The 25,338-nt window shown below is 43.1% G+C and overlaps 1 protein-coding gene across 14 annotated transcripts in view; it reads right to left on the bottom strand.

Annotated features, from left to right (window-relative positions):
• DTNA (dystrobrevin alpha) overlaps window positions 1-21,596 on the bottom strand; it is a 197,066-nt gene extending 175,470 nt beyond the window's left edge. For 8 of the 14 annotated variants that reach the window (XM_074880482.1, XM_074880500.1, XM_074880510.1 and 5 more), the window contains exon 1: window positions 20,957-21,020. In XM_074880482.1, coding sequence (XP_074736583.1) covers window positions 20,957-20,973 — 17 coding nt within the window. In that variant the 5' untranslated portion in view covers window positions 20,974-21,020. Of the gene's footprint in view, window positions 1-8,206; window positions 8,282-20,956; window positions 21,200-21,580 lie in introns of those variants that run through there. The other 6 variants (XM_074880576.1, XM_074880451.1, XM_074880459.1 and 3 more) reach the window with 3 other exon arrangements.
• Between the last annotated feature and the right edge of the window lie 3,742 nt (window positions 21,597-25,338).

The raw sequence follows: 25,338 nt of genomic DNA, 5'->3' as shown, positions 1-25,338 counted from the left end.
GTTCCTGTATTTATTTTCCTTCTTTTTTTTTTCCCCTCCTGAGATCCGCTCAGCTAGAGATTGGAGGTACAGTAGAAACCTAGAAGTTTTGGAAAACGCTTCTTCATAAACCAAATGGAAAGAAGCTTTGAATGTAAGACATTTTCTTTCCCCTGGGACTGTGCTGCCCAAGAAGAAGGGTCCCTCTGCCCCTCCTCACCTGTCCTGCCAGAGAGCTGCCAGAAGTGGCTCTTGCTCTCCGGGAGGTTGTGTGATCTGTGTGTATGCCACATGTACCTCATGTGGGTAATACATGGAAGCCTAAAGGTACTTTGAGATCCTCAAATCAAGGTTATTTTGAATGCTAAGCTATATAACTACTACAAAGCACTGGACGTTCTGTCACCTTTATTTAACAAAATGAGAAGCAATGCCACATTATATGCAGAATTATTCCAGAGGAATTATGAAACAAGAAACGCGTTTGTTTGCTTTAGCAGCCTCAGCATTTAAGAGACAGTTCAGGCTGCCCACGAAACTGTGTCATTGCTGTTGTGTGTAAGACTTATGGGTACAGGTCTTTGACTCCTCGGTACACACTTCTTTTCACAACCACTTCCTCGCTCAGTGATTAACTCTGTTGTAAAACAAACACTAGAGCTCCGTGTCTCCTGAAGCCGTGTGAAGACAAATAACAGCAGAAAGCTTGCCAGGTGCTCAAGGACTAAGGAACAATTCAGGTGCCATGAGCAGGCATGGAGGCTCTCCAGCACCTGCAGAGGGGCTGGATCCATCAAAGGTTTTCACCTGCAGCTGGTTCTCAGCACAGGTAAACTGCTATGGATTTATTTTCTTCTGAGGGCTACTATATAGGCCAAATGGGGGGAGATTTGCATAGGGACAAATAACAGAAGTACTCCTCGTGCAAAAGGTCATGTGCTCTGTTGAAGTTTACATCCAAAGTACAATACTACTAAAGTGCACTGAAGAAAATATCTGAGGTTTTCTTTTAAGGTGAAGAAAAAAACTAATTTTTATGCTAGCCTTGTTCTCAATGTTACTGAATCACTTGAACTGAAATATTCCAAAAATACTCAGGCTGAAGAAAACAGCTGGCCTGAAAAATTTCATCTCAAACATTAAAAGTTTCATAAATACCCTGAAAACCAGGGTACTATAAACAGGAACTGCTGGGCAGCTTTCCTAATCGGTGGTGCTACCAATCTATTACATAGTCAGGACTTCACGTGTTTTCTTTACCGCAGACTACATTATCAACTACTCTACAGTGAGCTGAAAATAAGCAGAAAAATAAAGAGAGAAGGGAAGCAGAAAGGAGGCAGAGCTGCCAGCTGAACTTGGACAAGCCCAGTAAAGCTGTTCTGTGGCCACTCTGGGCAGTGAGAGACACTGAAGGACAGTTTGTTGTGTCTGCCATGGCCTTACAAAGCTATATCAGACACATGCACATCACTCCAATACAGAAGGCTTTCACAAGACGAATAGTCCGCACCTCTCCCAAGGTCATGTGCCCACAACCCACAGCCAGTCAGACTGCTGCTTAAATGCGAGTGGAGCCATACAGGCTGTCGAGATAAATTTATCACAGTCATATTTCAGCAGATGAAAAAGAAACCTGAGATGTGTGCTTGGATTAGATGCAAGAAAGAGGATACCTGGACAAGCAATGGGCAATTCTATTTGTGTGTCCAAAGGAAAAATGCAGTGGGTTTCACATAAACCAATCTTTTGAGAAAGAGGAGCAAAACAATTCCTTCTTCCAAGGCAGTAAAAGAGCATTTCCAGAGCCACGTGACGACAGCGTGGTCAGGACCGTACCTCAGATCTACCTGTGGGACTACAAGTTGCTCTCGGCACTGAAGTCTCCTTTCCTAATTCACCGCATTAATTTAAAATATTTCTGTAATGACACACGTAGGGCACAAAAGATCATGCCCAGGAGCCAATTTCTGAACATATGGTTTGCAGTTCTCAGAACAACTCCAATGAAGTGAAAACTGGTGGAGGTTTAACAGCTTGACTTCTTATTTTCTGCTAACTCCAAAATTAAAAACGACAAACAAGTAGCTTGCAACATGTTCTTAGCCGCTTCAGTGTGGTTGTGTATGAGCTATAAAGAAAAGGCAAAGTTTTAGAATTTTTAAGTGTCTATTCTGTAATAGTGGGTATTACAGAAATTTTAGTGTCTTCAGACAGGATAAGGCTAGATTTAGAATTGCAATAATGCATTTAATTTCCTGGGGTCATAAAGTTAAGCTATAAAGTTCTTGCATCAGGTCAAGAGAACTCCTGGCACACCAGAAACTCTTTACTTCACAATGAATTACAGTCAGATAGAGCTGTCATTTGGAAGATTATAATACCAATGTCCTACTCAATAATCATACTTGTACAGGATGTTGTTTTTAAATTTGTAACTGGGTTTTTGCACCTCTTACCTTTAGTAATGTGTGAGCCTATCTTTGGACTGCCTGTTACACTAATATGAAGTGACACTTCTTTACCAAGGGTTCAAATTTTAGTTGACCTTCCATTCTCTCTTGGACAGGTGAATGAATCAGACTGTCAATTTTGTAATAACTAGCTGAATTTTATTTTTAATAAGATTTCCAGTGAAGATTATTTTCCAAGCAGTTCTACCTATCAATTTTCTATAGGGTCATAAGATCTGTTGTTCTGGATCATGAATTGCATATGACAGCATAAAACAAAGATAAATTACAAGTACAACATTTGATAAATAGGAGACAAAAGATAAGGAGTTCACCTTTAATAAACAGTTGAATTGCAAGTACTAAGGTCTGGCATTGAAAGCAAAACAGAAGAAACTCAGTAAAGAGAGCTACACTTTAATAGTGTGATTGCCATGTACGCTTTCCATGGATTTCACTCAGTTACAGCTGCTCAGCATCTCTGAAAATCAGATACAATGGGTGTGGCCTCTGCAACAACAGGTAATAATGCATTTAAAGCTATGGAAAGTATATGTGTGCAATGCACTGTCTTCCACCATGTGAGAGCAGGATGTGACACACCACAATATTTCAAGAGCATGAAACAGGGATACTTTATGAATGCAAAATGAATTAATTTATGAATGAATGAATGTCCTTTCCCAAACAGTCATTAAGGCAGAGGGCAGTAGGGTGTCAGAAAGGTGGGGGTTTCTTTTCCTAACCCTCAGACAGTCTGATCTCCTTTGGGGTTTGACCCCATGAAGAAGGCTAAAGCACAAAGCAGTCTTGGGATACCTTCACTTTGGTCTCCACCAGAGCTCATCTCCCCTCCCTGACCCACAACCACATGCATCCAGTTTATTCAAGATTGCTGCCAGGTGAAAACAGAGGGAATGCCATTTCTCTCATCACTCCTCGATCAGAGAGGCTGGGAAGGGCACACATGTGCAGAACCTTGGTCTACAGAGGAGTCATGGAAAAGGGAGAAACAGAAGAACTGCTACAGATTGATCTGGAAGCACAGAGCATGAACCACCTGGGGTTTTCACCACAGTGGGGCTCAGGATGGCATCAGAGACAAAAAAAGATTTGGTTTAAATTGTAAAGCTGTCATGGTATCATCATGATGGTGTGATAGTTTTAGCAAAGTTTCACTAGACAAACTCAGATTTAAATATGTCTGTTATTTTAAATACTGCTACAGGAATCATAACTGCTTGTATTTTCCAGTATGAAGAGTAAAAGGGATTTAAGTGGGAACCAACTATTCATTACGCTGACTTTTCTTCCTAGGAGAACTGCAATCCCTTTTGCCCAAAATTTAGCACTTAGAAGATAATTTACAAGTGTTCAATCTGTTCTCTCCTGCTGCTCTTGCCATTTTTCTGCAATATTTGAAAAATCCTGCTCTTTATTTAAAAGCTAAGTTATCAGGCGTGGCTATTGCTTCCCCAAACCATCTCTCCTTTCTGATTTGTTGCCTACATCAACAAGGGAATTTAAAGTGATCCAGGCTGTACCTCCATTCTACTAATGTGGTGCAAAGTTGCTTCAAAACAACCGCAGTTCTGCAGCTGGCCCTTTCTCTTGCCCAGTTTTCACCCCAAAGCAAGGGAGCTGAGGGGGGAGATGCCTAGGGAAGCAGAACGGTGCTCTGCATCACTGCCCAGTGGTGATGGGCCTCTTAATGATAATAACAACCCTGCTTCAAAAGCAGGAGTCAAAACAGATCCTGTCCTGGAAAGGTCTCCTGCCCCACCACCTCCACCACAAATGTGCACCATTCAGGGAATGTGTCCATGGGCCACGATGGACAGACTCCAACTTCTCTGCCTCTTCCCCGAGCCGCCCAGGTACAAGGCAGCTCTAAGCTGATTTCAGCTTCAGCAGTTGCTAAAATGCTGTGCATCATCACTGGGCACAGCGTGGTGCTAAATGAGCTCTGCAGCTCATGCCTGGCACTGGAGCACATCCCACCAGCCTGGGGAAGGGACAGAGGGGAGCTTGTGTTGCCATCTGCACACACACGTCCTACATCTGAATGCAGAGTGAGCACGCTACACCTTCACGCAGACAATGCAAAACAAGGTTGCTTGAAGCTTTCTTCATTCCTTTCTTTCCTTTCCTTTCTTTTCCTGTTATTGGTAACATTTACAAATGTGTAAGTCTGAAGCCAACCCAGGGATAAAGCACTGTGAAGAAACAATACTCTGCTAGATTTATCAGAGTTTCATTCATTTGAGAAATCAGCTTACAATGACCACAGATCCTGACTGTGAAAGTGTCAAAGCAGGCAAACCCCTTGCCCATGAGGAGTTCTGTTGAAATGAAGAAGCACAAAGCACACTATGGACTTCTCTTAAAGACAAAAGCTTGTAGAAATGGGCCAAAATACAGACTCCTGTATGTGTACAGGTACATATATATATATGTACCTATGTGTATATACACATGTAAACATATATATACTCACACTCTAGAGGTACCTTAACCTGGAGTCACCCAAACTAGTATTGTTGAGGTTTTCCTTTTCAAATCTGTGACAAGAGTGTGATGATGGAAACTTAATCAAGTTTCAAAAGCCCGCAAGCATCTTCAGTGAAAAGGCTTTTCACATCATCTTTGTACTCAATGTACAGTATTAAAAAAAAATCATTTTAATAGCTGACTCCTTATAAATGATTAATGTATTGTATTGCACGTAAGTGCTCTCCTGTTTCTAGGAACATCTAGTTGGGTAATATTCTCATTTGTGATTCATATACATGTTCTTTTATAATTACAGTGAAATAACAGTTTCTGGGGAAGTGGTTTTAAAAAGTATGTTGAGTGCTACAGGAGGAGATCAAAGTATAATAAAACTTACATGAAAGCAAAAATTGTGCATGAATAACGGCACCAGCTTTAACAATGGACTGAATAAACACATGTAATTCTAAACAGGATGGACTGAATTTTTCATTCTAGCAATTAATTGCAGAAGGCTACATTCAAATGAACAGGCTGAACAGATAAGCTTGCACGTATCACCATAACCACTTGCTTCAAAAATATATACATATACGTGCCTGGGTTTCCATCGACAGGGAAACTCTCACTACAAGATGTCAACACAGATCTTTACACATAGTGTTTGGGATCCTATAAACAGAGTAAACGCACACGTAAAAGCAGCCTCAGCAAATAGCAATGACTAAACCAGGCAACCTTCATTTCAGTGAGCAGAGAGGCAGCCAGAACAGCTGGAATGTTCATATCCTGGCATCATCAAGAAGCAGAAAACAACTGCAAAATGTGCCAGATAAGGCACATCAGGATTTAGTCACCTGTTGTTTTGCTTTAGTGAGGGAAGACGTTGAGGCAGTGGCTGGGAATGACATTTTGCTTGGCTGTTTGAAATAAAAGGAAATACTTTCTGTAAGCATGTGGTAAGCAGACCACTGAACAAGATCACCCCAAACTTCAAGCAAAATTCCTCACAGCAACTGCAGTACTTCTGCTACTGCCCATGCAACCCCAGTGGGGACTCTGAATCTCACCTGCCAGTGCTAAAAACTACACAATAAATGGGTTTCCAGCTTAGCCATCTGCATTCGGAACCAAATTGTTCAGCTGCAGGGCTTTGGCATTTATCTTAGTAAAAGTAAATTGCAAGTGCAGTGATCAGCCGGTGAGCAGCAGTCTTTGTGGAACTACTCAGTCATCCAGACTGATGACAGAACAACACACAGGTTAGCTTACTGCTTCCCAAATATCAAGTAAAAATAAAAACTGAAGAGGACAGCCTAAGTCTGACTTAAACAATTGAGGCAATGAGCAAGGAACATGTCAGAAGTAAAGGGTTTTTTCCAGAAAATTATACAGCTAGAATATAAATTATAGATTGGTTCAGAATAGAAGAAATGCAGCAAATAGCCTATTTTACCTATACAAAGTTTATTTTTGAGTAATTGTATTGAAATGCAATGCTTTGAAGGCAATATCCAAATATCACAATGCTCCTTTAATACAGAGGTATATGGATCTTACTTTGTCAAAATAAACTAGAGAATAATCTTTGCAGCTTACATTGCCCTGAGATTTCTGCATAGCCTCTTGCAGAAATACTACTAACCTGCAATGTGATGTGAGAAAAGTAGCAACGAAGAAGGTTCAGACTGAATGTCTTTCTTCATTCCCAGGTGAACAGAAAGCTTCATGACTTGTGTCCAAATACTTCAAAAGAGTCAGTACAATGGAGTGACAGGTATTAAAGACACTCCCTACCTTCCCCAATTACATGAACTACCAGACTGAAGAAATAAAACTTTTTTTCCCCTCCTATGGTATTTATTTTCATTCCCCTCAGCAGCAATCTCGTCTTCTGTGGGATGTAATGGCACCTTAAAACCTGAAGCATGAAGGTCATGAACTGAATTAACTCAAAGGCAAAAAAATAATTTAAAAAAACCCAGTACCAATATTAATACCGCAGTTTAAAAGGACATAATCATTATGAAGTCTGTGTAATTGTTTGCATATATGAAGGGCTTCAGGGGGATGGAAAATGTGAAAGATTTTCTCTGATGCTGATTGTAGTAAATTTTGAAGTGCCTTGTAATCCTTGGATGTCCTGCAAGGCCCTGCCTGCGCGACTAGCTCCTGGGAGAGATACACAGGCAAGGCTCTCCAGCTAGGTCTCAGCTGCGGATGCCAGGATCCCTGCCAGGTCCCTGTGTGTGCGCCAAGCTGCCACTCAATGGCACGTCGTGTCGGGGCAGAACCTGCTGGGACCATCCCCACACCCTTCCCTTGGACTGCACTGGGGGAAAATCCAGAAACACCAGCAAAAAGAGAAGCACGGTGCATTCAATAGGCTCCTTGGTCTGGACAGCGGAGGGACCAGGATTGCTGGCAGCGCAGCAAAAAGTACCTGCCGTGCTGCTTGCACCCTGGCTGGGAGATGCGGGGCCTGTTCTCACCACTGCTGTGGGATCGCAGGTAAAGGACGGCATATTCCTGTACTTCTGTCTGCCCTCTCAGATGTCCGCTCTCACCCATCCTGAGTGCGGTCAGCAGGATCACTCCTCACCGTGTCTGCATGCTATGTGACACCAGTGCTGCCTGGGCTTTCATGCTCTACTGTTCTACAGTAAGAACAGTGAAGGTTTTCTGCTGAGACAACAGTCAGTATAAAGCACTACCAGAAAACCCCCAAGCAAAAGCCAACCCCAACAACAAAAGAGAATTCAGGGTGCACAAAACAAGTCCACGCTGTTAACAGTTGTGTGAATAACTTAACAGCCCTTTTCTACCTCTATCCTCTGTGCAGTAGTACCAAAAGGTTTTAAGAAGCACTCCAAACGCCTGAGCCCGACTCTAAGAGGCTAAAAATCTTAACAGAAATTGCATATGGAATTCATTTTCTTTCATAAGCTTCAGAAACACATTCTTTGAAATCCCCAGTGCTCTTCCATCAAACAGTGTGGAGGTGAATAAATGTAGCAAAGAGCAAAGGTATTACAGGGCAGAATCTTCTCTGCTTTTCATTGCATTGTATAGGTGCTTGCATCTGTACCATAAGTTCAAAGCCTGAATAGAAACTGTCACTGTCTGACAAAGACTTTGCACTCTATCAAAAAGCACCTATTCACATTTTCAACAGTATTTTTTTTCTCTTCAAGAAGAAAGTTTTCAAACATAAATCATATTTCTCAAAGCCACTGCTAGTACCCAACTGCTCCCCATGAAGACAGTTAACCGCACCCTACCCGTAGAAATGATGCTCCTCCGATCGCTTGCTCTGTTCCCTGCTTCTTCTGCCTCAAGAGTGCTCAGATCAGATCCTGCCCCAGAGAAAAAGCAGAGTCAAAGGCTTGGGATACTCAGAGCCGAGTCCTGGAGTCAGGCTGCAGGAGGATCAAGGAGTACTGGGCTGAAGCAGCATGGAAGGGAGACATATCAAAGTGCGCTATCGCTCAACCATCACACACAGGTAATTGAGAGCACTTTAATTTGAAACTGCTGGTCACCATCTGGTGATAAAATAAGGAGACACCAAGTGAGTTAAAGCAAGTTCGCGCATACCGGGATATTTTACTTACACTACATAATGAAACCCATTGTCACCTCCATTCATACTGTCAAGTCTTTCCCAGTTTAGCAGTTTAATACAATTTGTGTTAGCTTTGTCTCTCCTTCACTTCAATTACAAGCTGATTTCATCTTTCCAACAGATTGCATCGCACACGCACGTCCACATAACCTTCCAATTCAAGACGCTTCTAACATGAAAGGATGTTAAGAGCAGCTGAGACCTACAAAGTTGTGACACTCCTAAACACAGGCACAGAAGACAGCCATTGGGAAGAGTATGTTAAACAAGGCAGAGTTAAAGGGTTAAAAAAAGACAGGACTCTGGCTCTCTCCCTACTACAGGACTCTTAAGTGCATATTTATGAATCCTGGGACAGTGTCAAAATTAGGCCTAGCTGACCATTAAAAGAGTGAGTAATTTCCTAACACAGTGAGATGCTTTAAATACATGTAACAGTTTTAAGCACCTGAAGTGCTCTGCTTCTAATTATTTTTGCTACATGTGAAATATTTGAGGAAAATGTGTATGATATATTTAATTTGTTAATTACCATCTGGCTCCTACCACGCATTATTAAGCTACTATGGCAGTGACTAATGCTTCTGACAATACTAAATTACCAACACCTTGTGGAGAAATGTGACCTGAGCAGCCTAGAAAGGACTAGCTGCAGGTGTTTATTTTCAGATAAAGATGGTTTATTAACCCAGGCATAAGACAACAAACATTAAGTACCACATGCACAAGTCCTGAGGAGGATAGATGCACCCCAAGCCCTGCATGCTGCCCACTCTGTGGGGACTGCCAAGCCCCATGGCTGGGTTAACCTGGACACCTGTATCTCACACTGTTTGCTCATGGGACAGATCTGGAGAAGCAAGAGCACCCAGGAATTCTCTCCAGTGGTGTTTTAGATGTGGGCTCTGCAGCTATGGCCACCTGCTCGTGACTTCGGCCGGGGCACTGGATGTGCAGAGGCAGTGCCGTACCATGCACTGGTGTTCAGGGCTCCTCCACTTCCAGCCTGCAGTCCCGAAGGCTGCATGCCCACACTCGCGCGCTTTCAGAGGCTCAGTGTCAGTGCAAATTTGTGCGCTCAAAAAGGGCCAGGCCTGACGCCATTCCTTCATGCATTTCAGTAATTCCCTGACGTGAAGCACGTGAGGCAACTCTTGCTGAAGCGAAAGCAGGCTGGAGCCAGCCCCTTCAGCGTGCGAAGGGCAAGGCTGCTCAGCTGCAATGGACGCCAGGCAGGGAGTCTGGGGGTCTCGGGGATGGCAGGGACTTTGCATGGAGGGAAGATGAATATGAAGGAAAATGACTGCCCATAAAAGGTTCCACTGCACAGTTGCAGCCCAGGCACGGCCCTTTTCCTCTCACCTCTGAATATAAGTCTTTTTTTTTTTTTCCTTTTTTTTTTAGTCAAAGCACTTTCTGCCAAATTGATTAGATTAATAACATTATAGCTTGGACAGGAACTTACACGCCTTAGTACTAAGTGTGTGAAATAGCATTACTCTCCTTTTCAAATACTCCTGGAGTGGTTAGGAAAGCCAGTCTTCTCTTGCGCAGCTGTATTATAAAATCTCTGAACAAAACTATTCTGCTGTAACAGGAAGGGACACATTTTCTTCCCTACTGTAAGTAGGTCAATGAAAACATGATGTTGTGAGGATGACACTGTTTTTCCTCTGTCCTCTCGCCCCTAATGGCAGTTTCAAATCATTCTGATTTAATTACATTTCTAGTGTTAGCTATAGTAACACTCTAAGGTTATTAACAACTGATATATTGGTGGTCCTAAAGTCTGGAGTTTGTGCTTCCTTGCAGGCTTATTCTAGCCTCAGGTATACGCATGCAATTCCTACACAGGGCACGTCACTGGACAGTTAAGAAAAGCCTGCAAAGAAATCTGGATGTGAAATGCAACAATACATTATGAGGCACAAAATCTTAACTCTCAGCTCTGAGATTCACACTGAGTTTTTACATCAATGTGATTTCTTTTTGAGGATAAAATTCTGGCTATCATCTATTCTAAATCTAAAGTAGCTACAGTGAACAGTGAACTTGCTCTGAATTAATACTGGCATTAACAAAGCCAGAGTATTTTCAGTGAAACTTTTCCAATTCATAGCACCTGGAGACTTCTCTGTATGCATTTCATCAGGAGTGATTAACCAGTAGCTGGAGAAACATTTAGCTTGAAGTTATAGTTATCTAAATACTAAATGCAAATTAAAGGCCACTGGCAATAAAAAAATACATTTTGGGGGAGAACCTCCCCCTCCAAAAACAGAAAAAGGAAAAAAATTACATTATACTAAAGAGAATATAGAATGCCTGAAGTCTTATCAAATGAAATTTTAGAAACCAAAATAGGTGTTGCTTTTTTACTGACTGCCTCTCTCTATTTTAGAACAGATGGTGTAAATTATTTGTTGACATCTGAAAAAAGGAAAAAGTAATTAATTCACCTCACGTAATGCCTGTTGTAAACTCTCACTCACCCACACAGGCACCCCAAAGGCCGTCTTTTCCAACCAAATGTTTGCCATAGCAAAGGTTACACGCTCTTACAACCCACTCCTTACATCCTCATCCTGAAAACAACAAGGCTGCCTAGGACAGTAAAGCTAAGCACATACAAGTGGACACCACTCTGTCCTCAGCATGAAATTTTTACCCTATAAAACCCCATGACTTCAAAGCGGACTCGGATTTCATCCTAAGAATCCAATTACGTGTTTCAAATTTAGGATGGATTGTCAAGTGCCAGCTGACAGAGTGATGTCCCCAAGTATTTCAGGACAACGACATTTGAGCTGAAATGCAAAGCCAGCTATTTATGCCTTAACCACTTACCTAAGAAACATTTCAAAATGAGGAAATTATATGATGATTAAGTGCCTCTGCACCTCAGCAAAATGTGTCCCACTCTGCAGAGAGATCTTTCCAACCAAAATTTAGAAAACATGTCTTTCATTAAGAAAATAATTCCATGTGCAGTATTATCACCAGTATCACCAAGTCATAAGGATGGTTGAAAGATATGTAATCCACCTCTCACTGTGAGATAAAGTCACATTCACTTCACTTGTGTTTACTAAAGCCATTCCTAACACCTCCAGCAATGGGAGACTCCAAAACCTCCACCGGCAGCCTGTTTCAGGGATAACATTTTCCTAGGTTTTACCTCTTCTTTCTTGCTTCACTTTAGACCCATTTCTCTTTGTCTATGGGCACAGAGATGAGATTACTGGCCTCCTCTTTGCAACAGACTGCTCTGGGCTATCTGTGCCTCAAAAGCTGCCTGTTTCCTACCAGCTCCCCTGCAAGCTGCTCTTCCTTAGGCACTAAAAACATAAATGTTTCAGGTTTTTCTCCTGAGGTATGTCCTCTGGATCTCTGGTCATTTCTACTGCCCTCCCCTCCATTTCCAAAGTGGCCAGCATTTTCTTAAAGAGCAGTCCTCCAAACTGAACACAAGACTCCAGCTGAGCACTCACCAACGTGGAAATTGCTCCCTGCGGGCTGTACTCCCATATGCATTCCAATATCGTGCTTTTCTTTTTTTCCTTTCTATCGTGCAAAGCTCCACATTACCAATTCATGTTCAATCGAAGATTCACAGTAAACCTTATCCTCAAATGCTGCTGCCTCACCAGTTGTTTCCCAGCCCGTACTGGTGTCAAGAGCTACCAGCACAAAGCTCAGCGAACCCTCTCGAGCTACATACCACCACTGCTGGCCTCTGTGTCCCTGGTGAACCAAGCGTGCCCTTGCGATGCTGCCTCACAAAAGGCACCGAGTTGTGTGTAGTTCTTAATTAGCACACAGTGAAAAATACTGCAAATCCAGCAAGGACCAGGCCAATATTTGCATAACCTTCCCCTCTTTTTATTTGCCTGCTCTATCCACCAGGGGCAGGGTGGAAAAACAATTAGGACTATTTCTTTCAAGGCTGAGATATCCAATTTTATTTCCTTGCTCTATATTGAGTCTGCCAGTATATGTAGTCATGCCTAATACAATCCCAAGCAGTCATCTACGATCACGTACAACAGAAAAAGGATAGGACTAATGACCTATGAAATAGGTATGGACAGACCTGGCTAGGCTGAGGTTGCTTTCTGGCAAAGCTTGGTTTCTCTTGGACATAACACAATGGATGACTTATTTAGTACTTTATATGCACAGTTACAAAAGCTAAGGCTGTGTGCCCAAGGAATTTATTTCCACTTTCAGGAAAAGTGAGTGGCCTGAAAAATTATCAGTCTATCTACTTACTTTATGCCCTTTTCATAGAGAATACACAGTTTCAATGTGGGTGGATATTAAACAGTGTAACAGCAAAGATTAGGGCCATTCAGTCCAAGTTAGCGGTGAGTTATGAGTAACTGTGTGTGACTCTCAGCAGACACCTGTTCACCTTCCAGTGAAAATGCACTGTCCTGTGAAGAGTTCACCTAAGCCTGGAAACTATTTTTTTTAAAAAAAGGCTTTAAAATCTAGCACTTTTAACTCTATTTAGGAATACATCAACAGATTTAATGTAGATGAACTTACATTTGCTTGGATTCTTTTCAACCATCGCTACCTAATTTTATTTAGCTGTATGATTTCTGAAATTATATTTACTATCTCCTAGACTCACATAATTGCTTCTTGCTATCATCATTTTAGCAAGTTCCTCTGCTTACACCCACTTCCTACTATAAAACTTTTTTCAGTTGCTCTGCCAAATTTCATGCTTGATCTGAAATTTCACATACCAGATATTAGTCTAGCTGAATGTATTAGTTATACATTTTCAGCAATTTTCAAAGCTAAAGTTATTGAAAAGAAATAGCTTTACCTGTGTTAAAATAAATCTTTTATCATTCTTTTGGTGAGAAGGATTAATTCCTCCATGCGTTCACACAAAAACTTGAAATCTGGCAGGTAGGTACATGGCGGGCAGGTACAGCTATTATCTTTCTGCACTATCAGCAATCAGCCATTGAACTTATTAACCAAAGGCTTATTTCATCCTCCTCCAAGGACGGTTCACAGGGAGCTTTAGAGCTTACAAGTGCAAGTGATTGCTCTACCAGCTGAAGGTCTGAACCTTGCTGATGACTTTCATTTTGAACTGACATGGGTCTATGGGAGATGTGCTCAAGGGGGCTTCTTGCAAGCCACACACAACTTCTTGTATTTGAAAATGTGTCTCCTCCAGAAATTTCCTCCCTAACTGAGACTCTGTAGGCAAGTGGAGGAGATGGAGCAAGGACTTTCACTGAATTACTACTTCTGGATGTCCTGCCAGCCTGCCCTGGTTGCTGCAACTATGTGTTCAAAGGGTCAGCCAAAAATTCATCCAACTCTATGGCTGGAATTAGAGGGAAGACAACTTGGAGGTTGGGATGAAGAGCACTACCAGTGGCCTGGCAGGTGGCAGAGAGGGGTGGGAAGCCAGGACGCAGAATATGTTTTAGGGGAAGTAATGTGATAGATGGCATTATCAGAAGTGGGGTTTTTTAAAAGAATATGACCCATTTACAGAATAGCCTGGCAAAGTACATGGCTTGACTCTCAGCCCCATTAAGCTCTCCTTGCATTCCTGTACCACCATAATACAATTTGTACCTGCATTAAACTGATGTGATTTACTTTCCCTAATAAGACACGCAAACTGATCAAACTTTTAAGGACAAAAATAAAACCATAAAACACTTTGCATTTTGTTTGATCTCTTTAGAAATCTGTTTGATCTGTTTGGAAACACATTTTGTTTGTGTATATTCAAAGGAAAGTGAAATATTTGTAATTGTAATAGCAATTAAAAATACACATCAAATACCAAGATAAATGCTTTCAAACTTGGATCTATAATGCACCTTTTTTCCTGAGTTCTACTCTGCAAAAAAGTGGCCAGCTCTCCTGGATTAAATTTAATTTCTCAAGTAGGTGAGGAAGCTTTCAGTTACACAAATTAGTTAAGACTCCATATTAAAAGAGCAATAAGATTTCAGAATTATCAACTCAAGATAGAAAATGTTTAAATCAATGTGTTGCCTTTGTAATTTGATGCATTTTTTAAGATGTAAAGTTAGTCATTCTGAAGTAAATTTATAGGAAAAAAGAATGATCTAAAACGAGGGAATGGATTATATTTCCATATCACACAAATGACATAGTAGGTCTCTCAATCCAATATAAATGAGTTATGTATAAAAAAAGGGGGGGGACAGAAACACATGATAGGCAAACTATCATTGCTTTATAAATCTGGAAAGAATCAAAAGCATTTCCTGATCTTGTTCCAAGGACAATGTCACATTAAGAATGAACAGGGACTGAAAAGGTAGTAATTACTAGAAAGCATATACTCTTGTTAAATGATATATTTAAAAAATGTAGCAGGAAAGCCTAAGATTACTAACTAATTCTATCTGCACAGCTGTTATTTGGTAATAAGTACTCAAGGACAACTTCACTCCAAGCATGTTCTTCTGTGCTTTGCCTGTGCTTGCTTTCATTGTGTTTAAAAGAATTAGTCACAAGTTGTCAATAAATTGTTTTTAAAGCCTACTTGCTCACTGACTTTTCTGTCTGCTTCATTTTTCTCTCTCTTTTTTTTTTTTTTTAAAGTTCCACTGAGTACAAATGTTCTTACAAATTTCCAAGGAGGTATTTCATACCAGAGTAGTCTTATCCCTACAAAAGATATAAAAGAAAATAAGAATGCAGCTCTTAGGTACCACTTTTCATCCCTTGATCTCAGAGCACTTCACAGAACTGGGCAAGTATTACCGCCACCACAAAAGGATCCGCCAAGCACCCTGCATGACTTGTCAAAGATCACAAGCACAGAAGCCGACGACTTGTTCCCTCCTTTGCCCTAGGGGAAGGTTATGTTCAGCAAACGGCTACCACCATGCCAACAAATAAATTAATAAATAAAGATTCATTATTTCCACTGCTTCCCTATCTCTTCTTTATTACTCAGAGTATAATCCCCAATTCAGGTTTTATAGCCAAATGCATCAAGAGGCCATGCAATTGGTTCAGTCACAAGAAAGATACAGTAAAACTTGGCTTCCTCTAATACCGCCCCCCCCCCCCAAGGGAGGATGGTTTTCTCGAGACTATTAGGTATTAGGCATTCTCTCAACTACCATAGCTGCAATTAGACGCATTTTTAAGCATCCTATTAGTGGGAAGTATCACTGTGCTTCCAGGTAAAGTCACTTCATACAGTAATAATTAGCTCAGGAAGTACTTTATTCCCTGATACACCAGGAGCCAGAATCAATACTAAGTAAGTGCAGGAGGTCCGACACCACTCGGACTGGTGACTTCCCTGGGTTTTCACTTGTGGACTCAGAGGTGGTAACATGGCTGCACAGGACATCATAACTGCATTAGTTTTGGTTGTGGGTGGTTTTGGGGTTCCTTTTTTACAGATTTTTTTTACAGAATTACAAAATTACAGGATTGAGGCTTTCTGCATTGAGGCGTGCTGCACTGTATAAAGCACTGACTGTCATACTCTGCCAAAACAAATTAGCCGCTGTTGCTGGGAGCAGATTCATTAGGACCCAAAGGAAATTGTATCACTGTAAGCTGCTTCTAGCTACTTTTGAGCTCAGAAAAATGCCAGCACATTGTCAGGGAAACTTGGGGAAACCTTAAAACTCTTTACCAACCAGCTCCTAATGACAATCCTGTTTTCTTATTTATGGCAGAATGATCGCTGCAAAAAGCTTGAAGATGAGGCTAGAAACAAAGATTTACAAAGGAAGGGAAGGAAGGGAAGGAAAGGAAGGAGGAGAGGAAGGAGGAGAGGAAGGAGGAGAGGAAGGAGGAGAGGAAGGAGGAGAGGAAGGAGGAGAGGAAGGAGGAGAGGAAGGAGGAGAGGAAGGAGGAGAGGAAGGAGGAGAGGAAGGAGGAGAGGAAGGAGGAGAGGAAGGAGGAGAGGAAGGAGGAGAGGAAGGAGGAGAGGAAGGAGGAGAGGAAGGAGGAGAGGAAGGAGGAGAGGAAGGAGGAGAGGAAGGAGGAGAGGAAGGAGGAGAGGAAGGAGGAGAGGAAGGAGGAGAGGAAGGAGGAGAGGAAGGAGGAGAGGAAGGAGGAGAGGAAGGAGGAGAGGAAGGAGGAGAGGAAGGAGGAGAGGAAGGAGGAGAGGAAGGAGGAGAGGAAGGAGGAGAGGAAGGAGGAGAGGAAGGAGGAGAGGAAGGAGGAGAGGAAGGAGGAGAGGAAGGAGGAGAGGAAGGAGGAGAGGAAGGAGGAGAGGAAGGAGGAGAGGAAGGAGGAGAGGAAGGAGGAGAGGAAGGAGGAGAGGAAGGAGGGGAGGAAGGAGGGGAGGAAGGAGGAGAGGAAGGAGGGGAGGAGAGGAAGGAGGAGAGGAAGGAGGAGAGGAAGGAGGAGAGGAAGGAGGAGAGGAAGGAGGAGAGGAAGGAGGAGAGGAAGGAGGAGAGGAAGGAGGAGAGGAAGGAGGAGAGGAAGGAGGAGAGGAAGGAGGAGAGGAAGGAGGAGAGGAAGGAGGAGAGGAAGGAGGAGAGGAAGGAGGAGAGGAAGGAGGAGAGGAAGGAGGAGAGGAAGGAGGAGAGGAAGGAGGAGAGGAAGGAGGAGAGGAAGGAGGAGAGGAAGGAGGAGAGGAAGGAGGAGAGGAAGGAGGAGAGGAAGGAGGAGAGGAAGGAGGAGAGGAAGGAGGAGAGGAAGGAGGAGAGGAAGGAGGAGAGGAAGGAGGAGAGGAAGGAGGAGAGGAAGGAGGAGAGGAAGGAGGAGAGGAAGGAGGAGAGGAAGGAGGAGAGGAAGGAGGAGAGGAAGGAGGAGAGGAAGGAGGAGAGGAAGGAGGAGAGGAAGGAGGAGAGGAAGGAGGAGAGGAAGGAGGAGAGGAAGGAGGAAAGGAGCGTAGGATTTATTAAAGGAAAGCATGTTGCAAACCCATTCTCACCTCAGAAAGCATTTTTCTGAACTCTCATGACAAAGTCACTTACAACTTAATGATAACACAAAGGCAGGGACCATGACCCGCCTGCTCCAGAAGCAGACATATTACTAGCTGTGAAGAAGCAGGGCTTGTCCCTAAGTGACACTGAACAGTCAGCTCCTCTGAGCAGGAAAGCGTGGCACACGCTAGTGATGAACACTGTACCAGCATCAGAATAGCACCTCAACCATTCATACAGTACCCAAAACCAGGAGGCACCAACACTTCAGCTGTAGGCCTGTGCTCCCCTCATGAATGTCTGTCCCTGCTTGATCCCCCTGAAGACCAGGGCCTCTATGATCTCTCCTCTCTCTGCACTAGCAAGAGGCAGGGGCTGGGGGTAGATGCCCTCTCACCTTCCCATCCCCTCTGTTCCAGCAGCACTTCTCCATCTCCCCCAGTGTGGGGTTTGTGGGGGTCCTGGAAAAGGGGAGGGAGGGAAAAGAAGGCTGCAGTGAGGCAAGAAGTGAAGGAGATTAAGGAGAAGAGGGTGTCACCACACCAAGCAACACCTTGTTACAAAAGCCTTTAAGAAGAAGATGTCTCCCTATCTCTCCTTCCTCCCTTCCCACTTCCCAACAAATGCTAGTCACCTGAGGAGCACAGGGCTAGTGGGGGAGAAGGGGACAGGGAGAGAAGAAGGGAGAGGTGAGGCAAGGCATCCCAGCCCCTATGACCTGCCCTGATAAAGCTACCACATCCTTACCCAAAAGCCTCAGCAGTATTGTGCTGCTGTGTAGTACCATCATCACTGAACACATGTGGTACCATATCATAGAATCATAGAATCACAGAATCATTCAGGTTGGAAAAGACCCTTGGGATCATCGAGTCCAACCATCAGCCCCACTCTACAAAGTTCTCCCCTACACCATATCCCCCAACATCTCATCTAAACGACCCTTAAACACATCCAGGAATGGTGACTCCACCACCTCCCTGGGCAGCCTATTCCACTGTCTGACCACTCTTTCTGTGAATTTTTTTTGAACCCTAACTGTGTAAAATTCACCCTAACAGCTGGCCAAGGATTTTCCATTTCAGAAAATATGCCAACATTATAATAATATATAAACTATATTAAATACAGCAACATTTTCTATGGGAAAATATCAGTTTATTGAAGATTTTCCATTTACTGCTAGGACAGCTGGAAGATGTTATTTCAGGTGGATTAGATACAACAGAATATATTTTTTAAAAGTCAACCCAATACCACATTGTAGTTCTTTACCCTGGCACTCCCTGTTCTTGGGTCAGATGTTCATTCCCTTCCAGGAACAAGGTTTTTCAAGCAGCTTCACTACCCAGAATACAAAGCAGGTTTCCTTGTGACAAAGCTCTCCAGTGCCTCTTAGACATTTAATTATGGGAGAAGGGTCTTAGATAATGAAATGGGAACATCATGCTCCTGAACTGTAACTTCTGAAAAGCAATACACTGTGGTAGGGAAATGCAATTTAATTTTGAACTGACTCAGGAATTTCCCATGGAACATTAATTCTATTTTCTGCTCACCTCTGAATGTCAGTCTATTTTTCTCTTTCAGTTTAGGAAGCTTATAAAAGGCACAGCAAACCTCTGCTTCCAAATCTATGGATTCCTCCTCCCTCCTGCCTTCTGCCATAGCCCTGGGGAGGGTGCATCTGAAAACAGAAGCCTATTGTGCCAAGCCTTATCAGAGGCGATGGAACTGCTATCGAGATACCTAACACAGAAAAGTAATAAAAGCATTTCCACCCCCTTCAGGTTTGCAGGGGCTCTGAGAGCTCACACGACTTGCCCGAAGCTGCACAGGATCCTGTGCAAGAGCCAGAAACTAACCGCAGCTTCATTAAGCCCTGTTGCAAGTTTTTACTCATCTTGACACATTTTGACTCAAAGTTCTTTCACTTCAATACCAAAACAGTGATACCTTAATGTAAGTAACTGTTGGCCTGGAAATTTAGCATGGAACCAAAGTGTTTAGCTAGTCTGAGCTAGTTAAAAGAACACCCAGCCAGTACAAACTGTAAGGAGAACTGTCTTGAATGTCATTTCTCACCCCTCCAGTTGTTTTTTTTCCAGATTTACCTTAAAGGTTCTTTTCTACATTTAATAACGCAGGAAACACTTCATAGCAGATTTGCTCTCCCAAATATACCCAATGTTTTACAAAATTTGAGTAAGCTGATCAATAGGGATGAACTTGATCAAATGGAAGAAAGATAACAAAACATACCAGATGCATCATCTTTCCTTCAAACAGAGGAAACATTTCTATATTAGTTCACCCAGTTCCACATAATTTGCAAGGCATGGACTGCCATTACATGAGTCTCTTCAGCACTGATATCTATAACCAAAAATGTTAGGCGTTTCAGTTATCCGCAGACAGCACCTACTTCCTACGGTTATTATGGGCAGTACTAACACGTCAGGAATTCTGAGTATGTTTGAGTGAACTGCCACCAAATCCAAAGTTAGGAGCTCCTCTACTACGAGTGTAAAACAGGCGTGCCCAGAATAAATGGCAAAAAACTATCCTGGCATTTAGGCAATTCTCATTCAAAGCACAGATTCAGATGAAACTCTCAGAATATGAGTTCTTGCTATATAACAAATAATACAGCTAACTTCCCACTGAGTTTCTGATATTTCAAAATCCTTTTGGGCATAAGAACACCACAACTTCACTAGAAATATTTGAAAAATAGCCTGAAAAAAACACTTCACTTCATTGATCAATATCTGCTAGATACTGAAATTACTTCTGATAAGTTGTAGCAAGAACGATAGCCTGAATCTTCTTTTTACTCACAAACTCACTATTTAAGTGAGGACTATCAGGGGAATGTGCACATTTTAAAATCACTGCTAGAAGGACTTTGTTCAGAGAAAACAAGAGGGCCAAAACGTTAAAACAAAACAAAAAAACAAAGACCAAACACCAAGTAAAAGCATTATTTGGAAACAACCAAACAAAAAGGTTAAATTTAATTAACCCTGTGTTGTGATCAAATTGACACATAAGAAAAGAGCAGGTAAGTGAAACCATGGCCAAACAAACAAACATTGATTACATCCTCTCTAAGGTGGAAAACAACTCACTTTTCAACTTTGTAATAATAAGCAGCATTTCAAACAGCATATCCCGCTAATGAAGAGCAAAGGTATATAACAAATTTCAGCTGATAGGAAAACAGCACTCAAAACTGTAATGGTAAGATTATTAACACCCAAGACTCCCTAGGCACGCCATGACAAGTAACCTTGTAAGTTAACACTTCACTGAGGAATAAAGTTCAAATAATCTGTATGAGGAAAATGCGGGAATAAATCACACAGGGAAAGCATTACTTAAATATCTACCTCATCCTACAGGAACTGCCGAGTGCTCAGAAAGCAGAAGCAAAGCCCAGAGGAACCACCCTAGCAAATGTATGCAAAGGCAAGCTTCCTACTTACCCTACGGTGTGCACCATGATCTCTTCCGCCACTTTAGTAATTCCAAAGAATCCAGAATGATGTTCTTTTTAAGGGAATATTAGAGTCGTTAGAGGAGACAGAGGCAAGCTGACAAGCAGAGCTTTGCGAGAAGCCAGGCGGAGAGGGACGAATTTAAACCCTGGCTCAAGATGCTGTGTATTCTGCGTCTATCTTTAACTTGTAAATGATTTGGTTTCACATTCCTCTGAAGTCCTGCTGGCAGATGCCTTTGCGGAGCTTTACCAATCGCAGGCACCCGGGCCCCCTCCCCTCCTCCTTCCCTCCCCCCCTCCCTCCCCCCCCCAAGCCTGCCACTCCACCCCCGTCTCCCCCACCCGCACCTCTCCTCCCTGCCACACTCCCGCATGCACACAGCGGGTTTTGGTAGGCAGGATTTCACCGGCTCCCACCCGTGGCTGCCCGCCGCAGGGAGGCCGCCATCGCCGCCCGCCAGCCCGCTGCCCACGGCCAGGCACCAGCGGCCGCCCACCGCCTTCCCGGGAGCCCGCTGCTCCCCACCAGCAGCCCTGCGAGCAGCTCGACGCGGTGCCTTCGAAAAGCTGCTGTGGTCCGGCCTGCTTGCATTCGGGGCGGAGGAGGTACCTGAAATGATTTGCTTCTGCCCAGTTAGGCCAAGTCTCCGGGTTTGCATCCCGGTGTCACCGGTTGAATCGCAGCCAGAAACAGGATCGCAAGAAAGCCCTTTTGATAAGGGACTCCAAACGCAACCAGCTTGAGGGGCACGAGGGCTGGGGGAAGGAAGCAATTCACCCTCTGTTGTATGGAGCTTCTGCAAAGACTCGTATTTGGATGTTTACAGCACTTCTGCCTGTACAGAGACCTTTACTGAGGAATGGCGTATTAAAAACAAACGAACCAACAAACTTTTACCAGATCTTAAACATAAGTCTTCTAAACTTTCACTCTTAGTAAATTTGTGGCTCCTAACAATAACAATGCACTGTGATGCTGTTCACCTGTCAGACTCTTTAATAACTAGACTACTGACTAACGGCAGCATTCAAGGAGATTGAAGTGGGGAAAAAAGTCCTTCCACATAACTCAGGAAGTCAGTATCCCTACCAGAGACTTCAGAAGTCATTCGTGTTGACACAAACCCCTGGCTGTTAATGTCAGCCATCTGAAACAGTCCATTTTTAATTTGTAAATGCACATTCAGTTGAACAGTGCTTGCCATCAAGACTGCCTTATCTCAGACATGGGTGGGAATGGAACAAGCCACAAGACTCTAAGTAAAACATATGAATTATTGAACACTTTCAGTTGAAACTGGAAAATATCAATTGACAGTCACACCAATTCAAACAGAAAAACATGGTAAATGCCTCTGGTCTACAGTCATCGGCCTTTGTCTGAGCTGAGGCTGAGAGGGGTTTGTACCCAGGGATGCAGCCGAGCAAGCAGTGAGCACAGGTCAAGGCCAGATGGGCAAGGTCAAGCTGTGCCCAGAATCACTTAGCTAAAAACATGGTTTATAAATGCCTTGACACTGCCCTATCTGATGAGACATTACACTTCTCAGAGCACCGGTGTTGAGGGGCTGGACTGATTTAGTAGTAAAAGTAATCATGCGTTTACTTCAGGCTAACACAGGAAATGGCTCAAAATTGGAACGGCCTCAAGGGAAGTAAAAGAATCATCCAAACGGTTGTATCTTAGTGTACACGAAGTAAGCCTGCACTTCACCTTCTGCCACCTACTCTTCATGATGCTGTTTGATAACATATATATAAATTCATATGTTTGATAATGTAATATAACATTACATAAAGCTTGATAAAACAGTAACTCCACAGCCATTTTCATGGTCAGTCCCACAGGCAGGAAGGCTCCTCCTAACCTAGAGTCAGCTTGGGTTCATGGGCCTGGAAAAGTTGCCAGCAACATACAAATAGTAAAGAATAAACCAGCTGATGACTCCTGAAAAGTTGAAAGATTTATTTTGAATCACTAGCCTCTGTTACTATTAGCAAAGACAGACCTCAGTATGTTTAATGCCTGCCTTGCAGAGCGCTTTAAAATCTCCACCAAGGGAAAAACATGCCATGGACTTTCTGCCAAACAGGGAAGAAGTCACTTCTCGTTTGCCTCAGGTCCTAAAACTCTGTATTGCTGATACAATGAACCGTTCAGGGAATGTGTCTATTACTCAGTTTTAGGAGCTGCAGCGAATTGCAGGAAGGCTGCCCAGCACTGCTTTCCGATGGAGCCACCGCTAACACCCCCAGCTTACAAGACTCTCAAAGCAGAGAAAGTCACTAAACCACAGTGTCTCCCATTCAGATGGAGCAACTTCATAAAATGCAATGTCATACCTCAAATCAGTTTTTTTCCAATTGTTTGTAAGGATGTCAGACTGGAAGGGCAGATAATCACTAGAAGCAGAGGCCAAGAGTTAACACTAGGTCTTAAAAAGCACAGTGCTGTAGATACTCAGAGAGACAAAAGAGAGGGAACAAAGAAAAGTTGTGCCTTTGTGGCTGAGGGCTCCTTTTTAATTAGGGCAACAAGGAAGGAAGGAAGAAGCTCCCCATAGAAAAAGGTGTGATGGACAAATGTAATGACTCAGAAGTGAAGTCACAAACAGGAAGGATTAAGATTGAGCTGTTTCTAGGACTCCAACCTATCTCTAGAGTACTTAAGGGTGGGGAAAAACAAAGGCAGGGAAATCCACAGAAGTATGTCCACACTTTTATCTAAACGTCAGTATCTCCCTTACTAGATATGGGGAAAAACAGATAGGGTTTTGGATCCTCTAAAAGATCACCTGAAGTGTTTGCTTCCCCTGTCTCTTAAGAGGTTATTTATAAACCGAAGAGTATGTGGTGGGTGGAGCTTTGGAAAATAGGATGCTGGAAATCACTGGGAAACCTGGGATGTTAACATGGACAGCATGATCCCAATCCCATGAATGGGACAGTCAGAGGTCATATGTCCAAAAACTGTATCACATAAGCCAAAGGAAAAGACAGGTGTCTGGTTTCCTCAGATGAAGAGATGTGCAATAATACCAGTGTCTACTGGGCAATGCAAAGTGTACAGCTGGGAGAGATTTACCACAGCTGTAAGAGGGAATACTACTCTTTCTCTCTGAACAGGTCTGTTGCTTATAACCATCACCAAATGTAATAGATAGGGACCTCTGTGGCATTAGATTTGAGATTTATTAACACATATTAATAGCAAGTTCTAGTGGAGGAGCGGGAGCTGGAGCTGGCGTGGGAGCAGAGAGGGAGCGTCGGGGCGGGGAAAGTAATTTGGTACCAGTGACAAGTGTAAATATGTAACATGTTTGGAGCCATGTGACTTCCTACCCATTCCCAATTTAGACCAGTGCCTAAGAGGCATGATCTGTCCCTTCACGTTTAGCTATTTTTAATGCGCGCAGAATTTCCTCTTTGTCTTCCCTTGTCTGCCAGTGTCTTGAATTCATTTGTCTTGACAGTCTTAAGATTTGGGCTTACTGGGACAAGCAACATCTACCCTATGGGCTCAGTCCTTTGAGGTGTTACTCAGAGTATTTCCTGCTCTTAGGAATGATCTCATTAATCTCTGCAGATGATTTCAGCATGGGTTTGTTTGAGAGCAAGAGCCTTGAGTAGAGGACTGCCATTGCATTGACAGGAACAGAGTTCCCACCTGTCCCAGTGGATCCAGCACACCAACTTTATTCTGTATCACTCAATCTAGACCCCCGTCACCTCTCCCCAGCCTACCTCAGCCTTGGCTACTCAGCTACGAAGTTACACCGTGAGCCCTCTCCAACACAGTCCAACAGGTGGGGTTTGGCCAAGCTTTGAACCATGAGTTGTTTCTCACCCACTTACCACATTTTGAAGCTGGTGGGGACAGAGGGCTCTTGGTGGCACTCCCCAGCACCCACTTCCCTGCTGTCCCCATGATGCAGCCTCCGGCACGGCAGGGTACCTTAGCTCTAGAAGGCAACCCAGGGGACTGAGATGGGCTCATGTGGGATAAAACACTGCCCTGGCCTGCCAATGCCACATCTGACCGCTCCAAAGAAATTTATTCCAACATCCTCCTCACCGGGTCTAATCCTCCTGCTGTTTTCGGGAGGCTCACTGGGTAATGGGAGAAGGTTGTCACTAAAAATGTTCAGATGGGTTAGCTCTACCATTTGCAAAACATATTCAAATTGCCTGAATTCTTGGTAAACATTAATAAAGTAAATGGGGAATGCACTTGGTACATGCTCTGTGAGCAGTTTTGCAGCCACAGACGATATTCTGCGTTGGCTTTTCTGGTTTTATTTTCTATGTTTCTGTGATCCAAGCTATGTGGGAAGAAGGGAGAATGTCCATGGCCATACATCTAAGCTT

The sequence above is a fragment of the Strix uralensis genome, chromosome 1, assembly GCF_047716275.1.
Source record: "Strix uralensis isolate ZFMK-TIS-50842 chromosome 1, bStrUra1, whole genome shotgun sequence".
In the NCBI taxonomy this organism is placed as follows: Eukaryota; Metazoa; Chordata; class Aves; order Strigiformes; family Strigidae; genus Strix; species Strix uralensis.
This window is presented reverse-complemented; position numbering and strand designations above follow the sequence as displayed.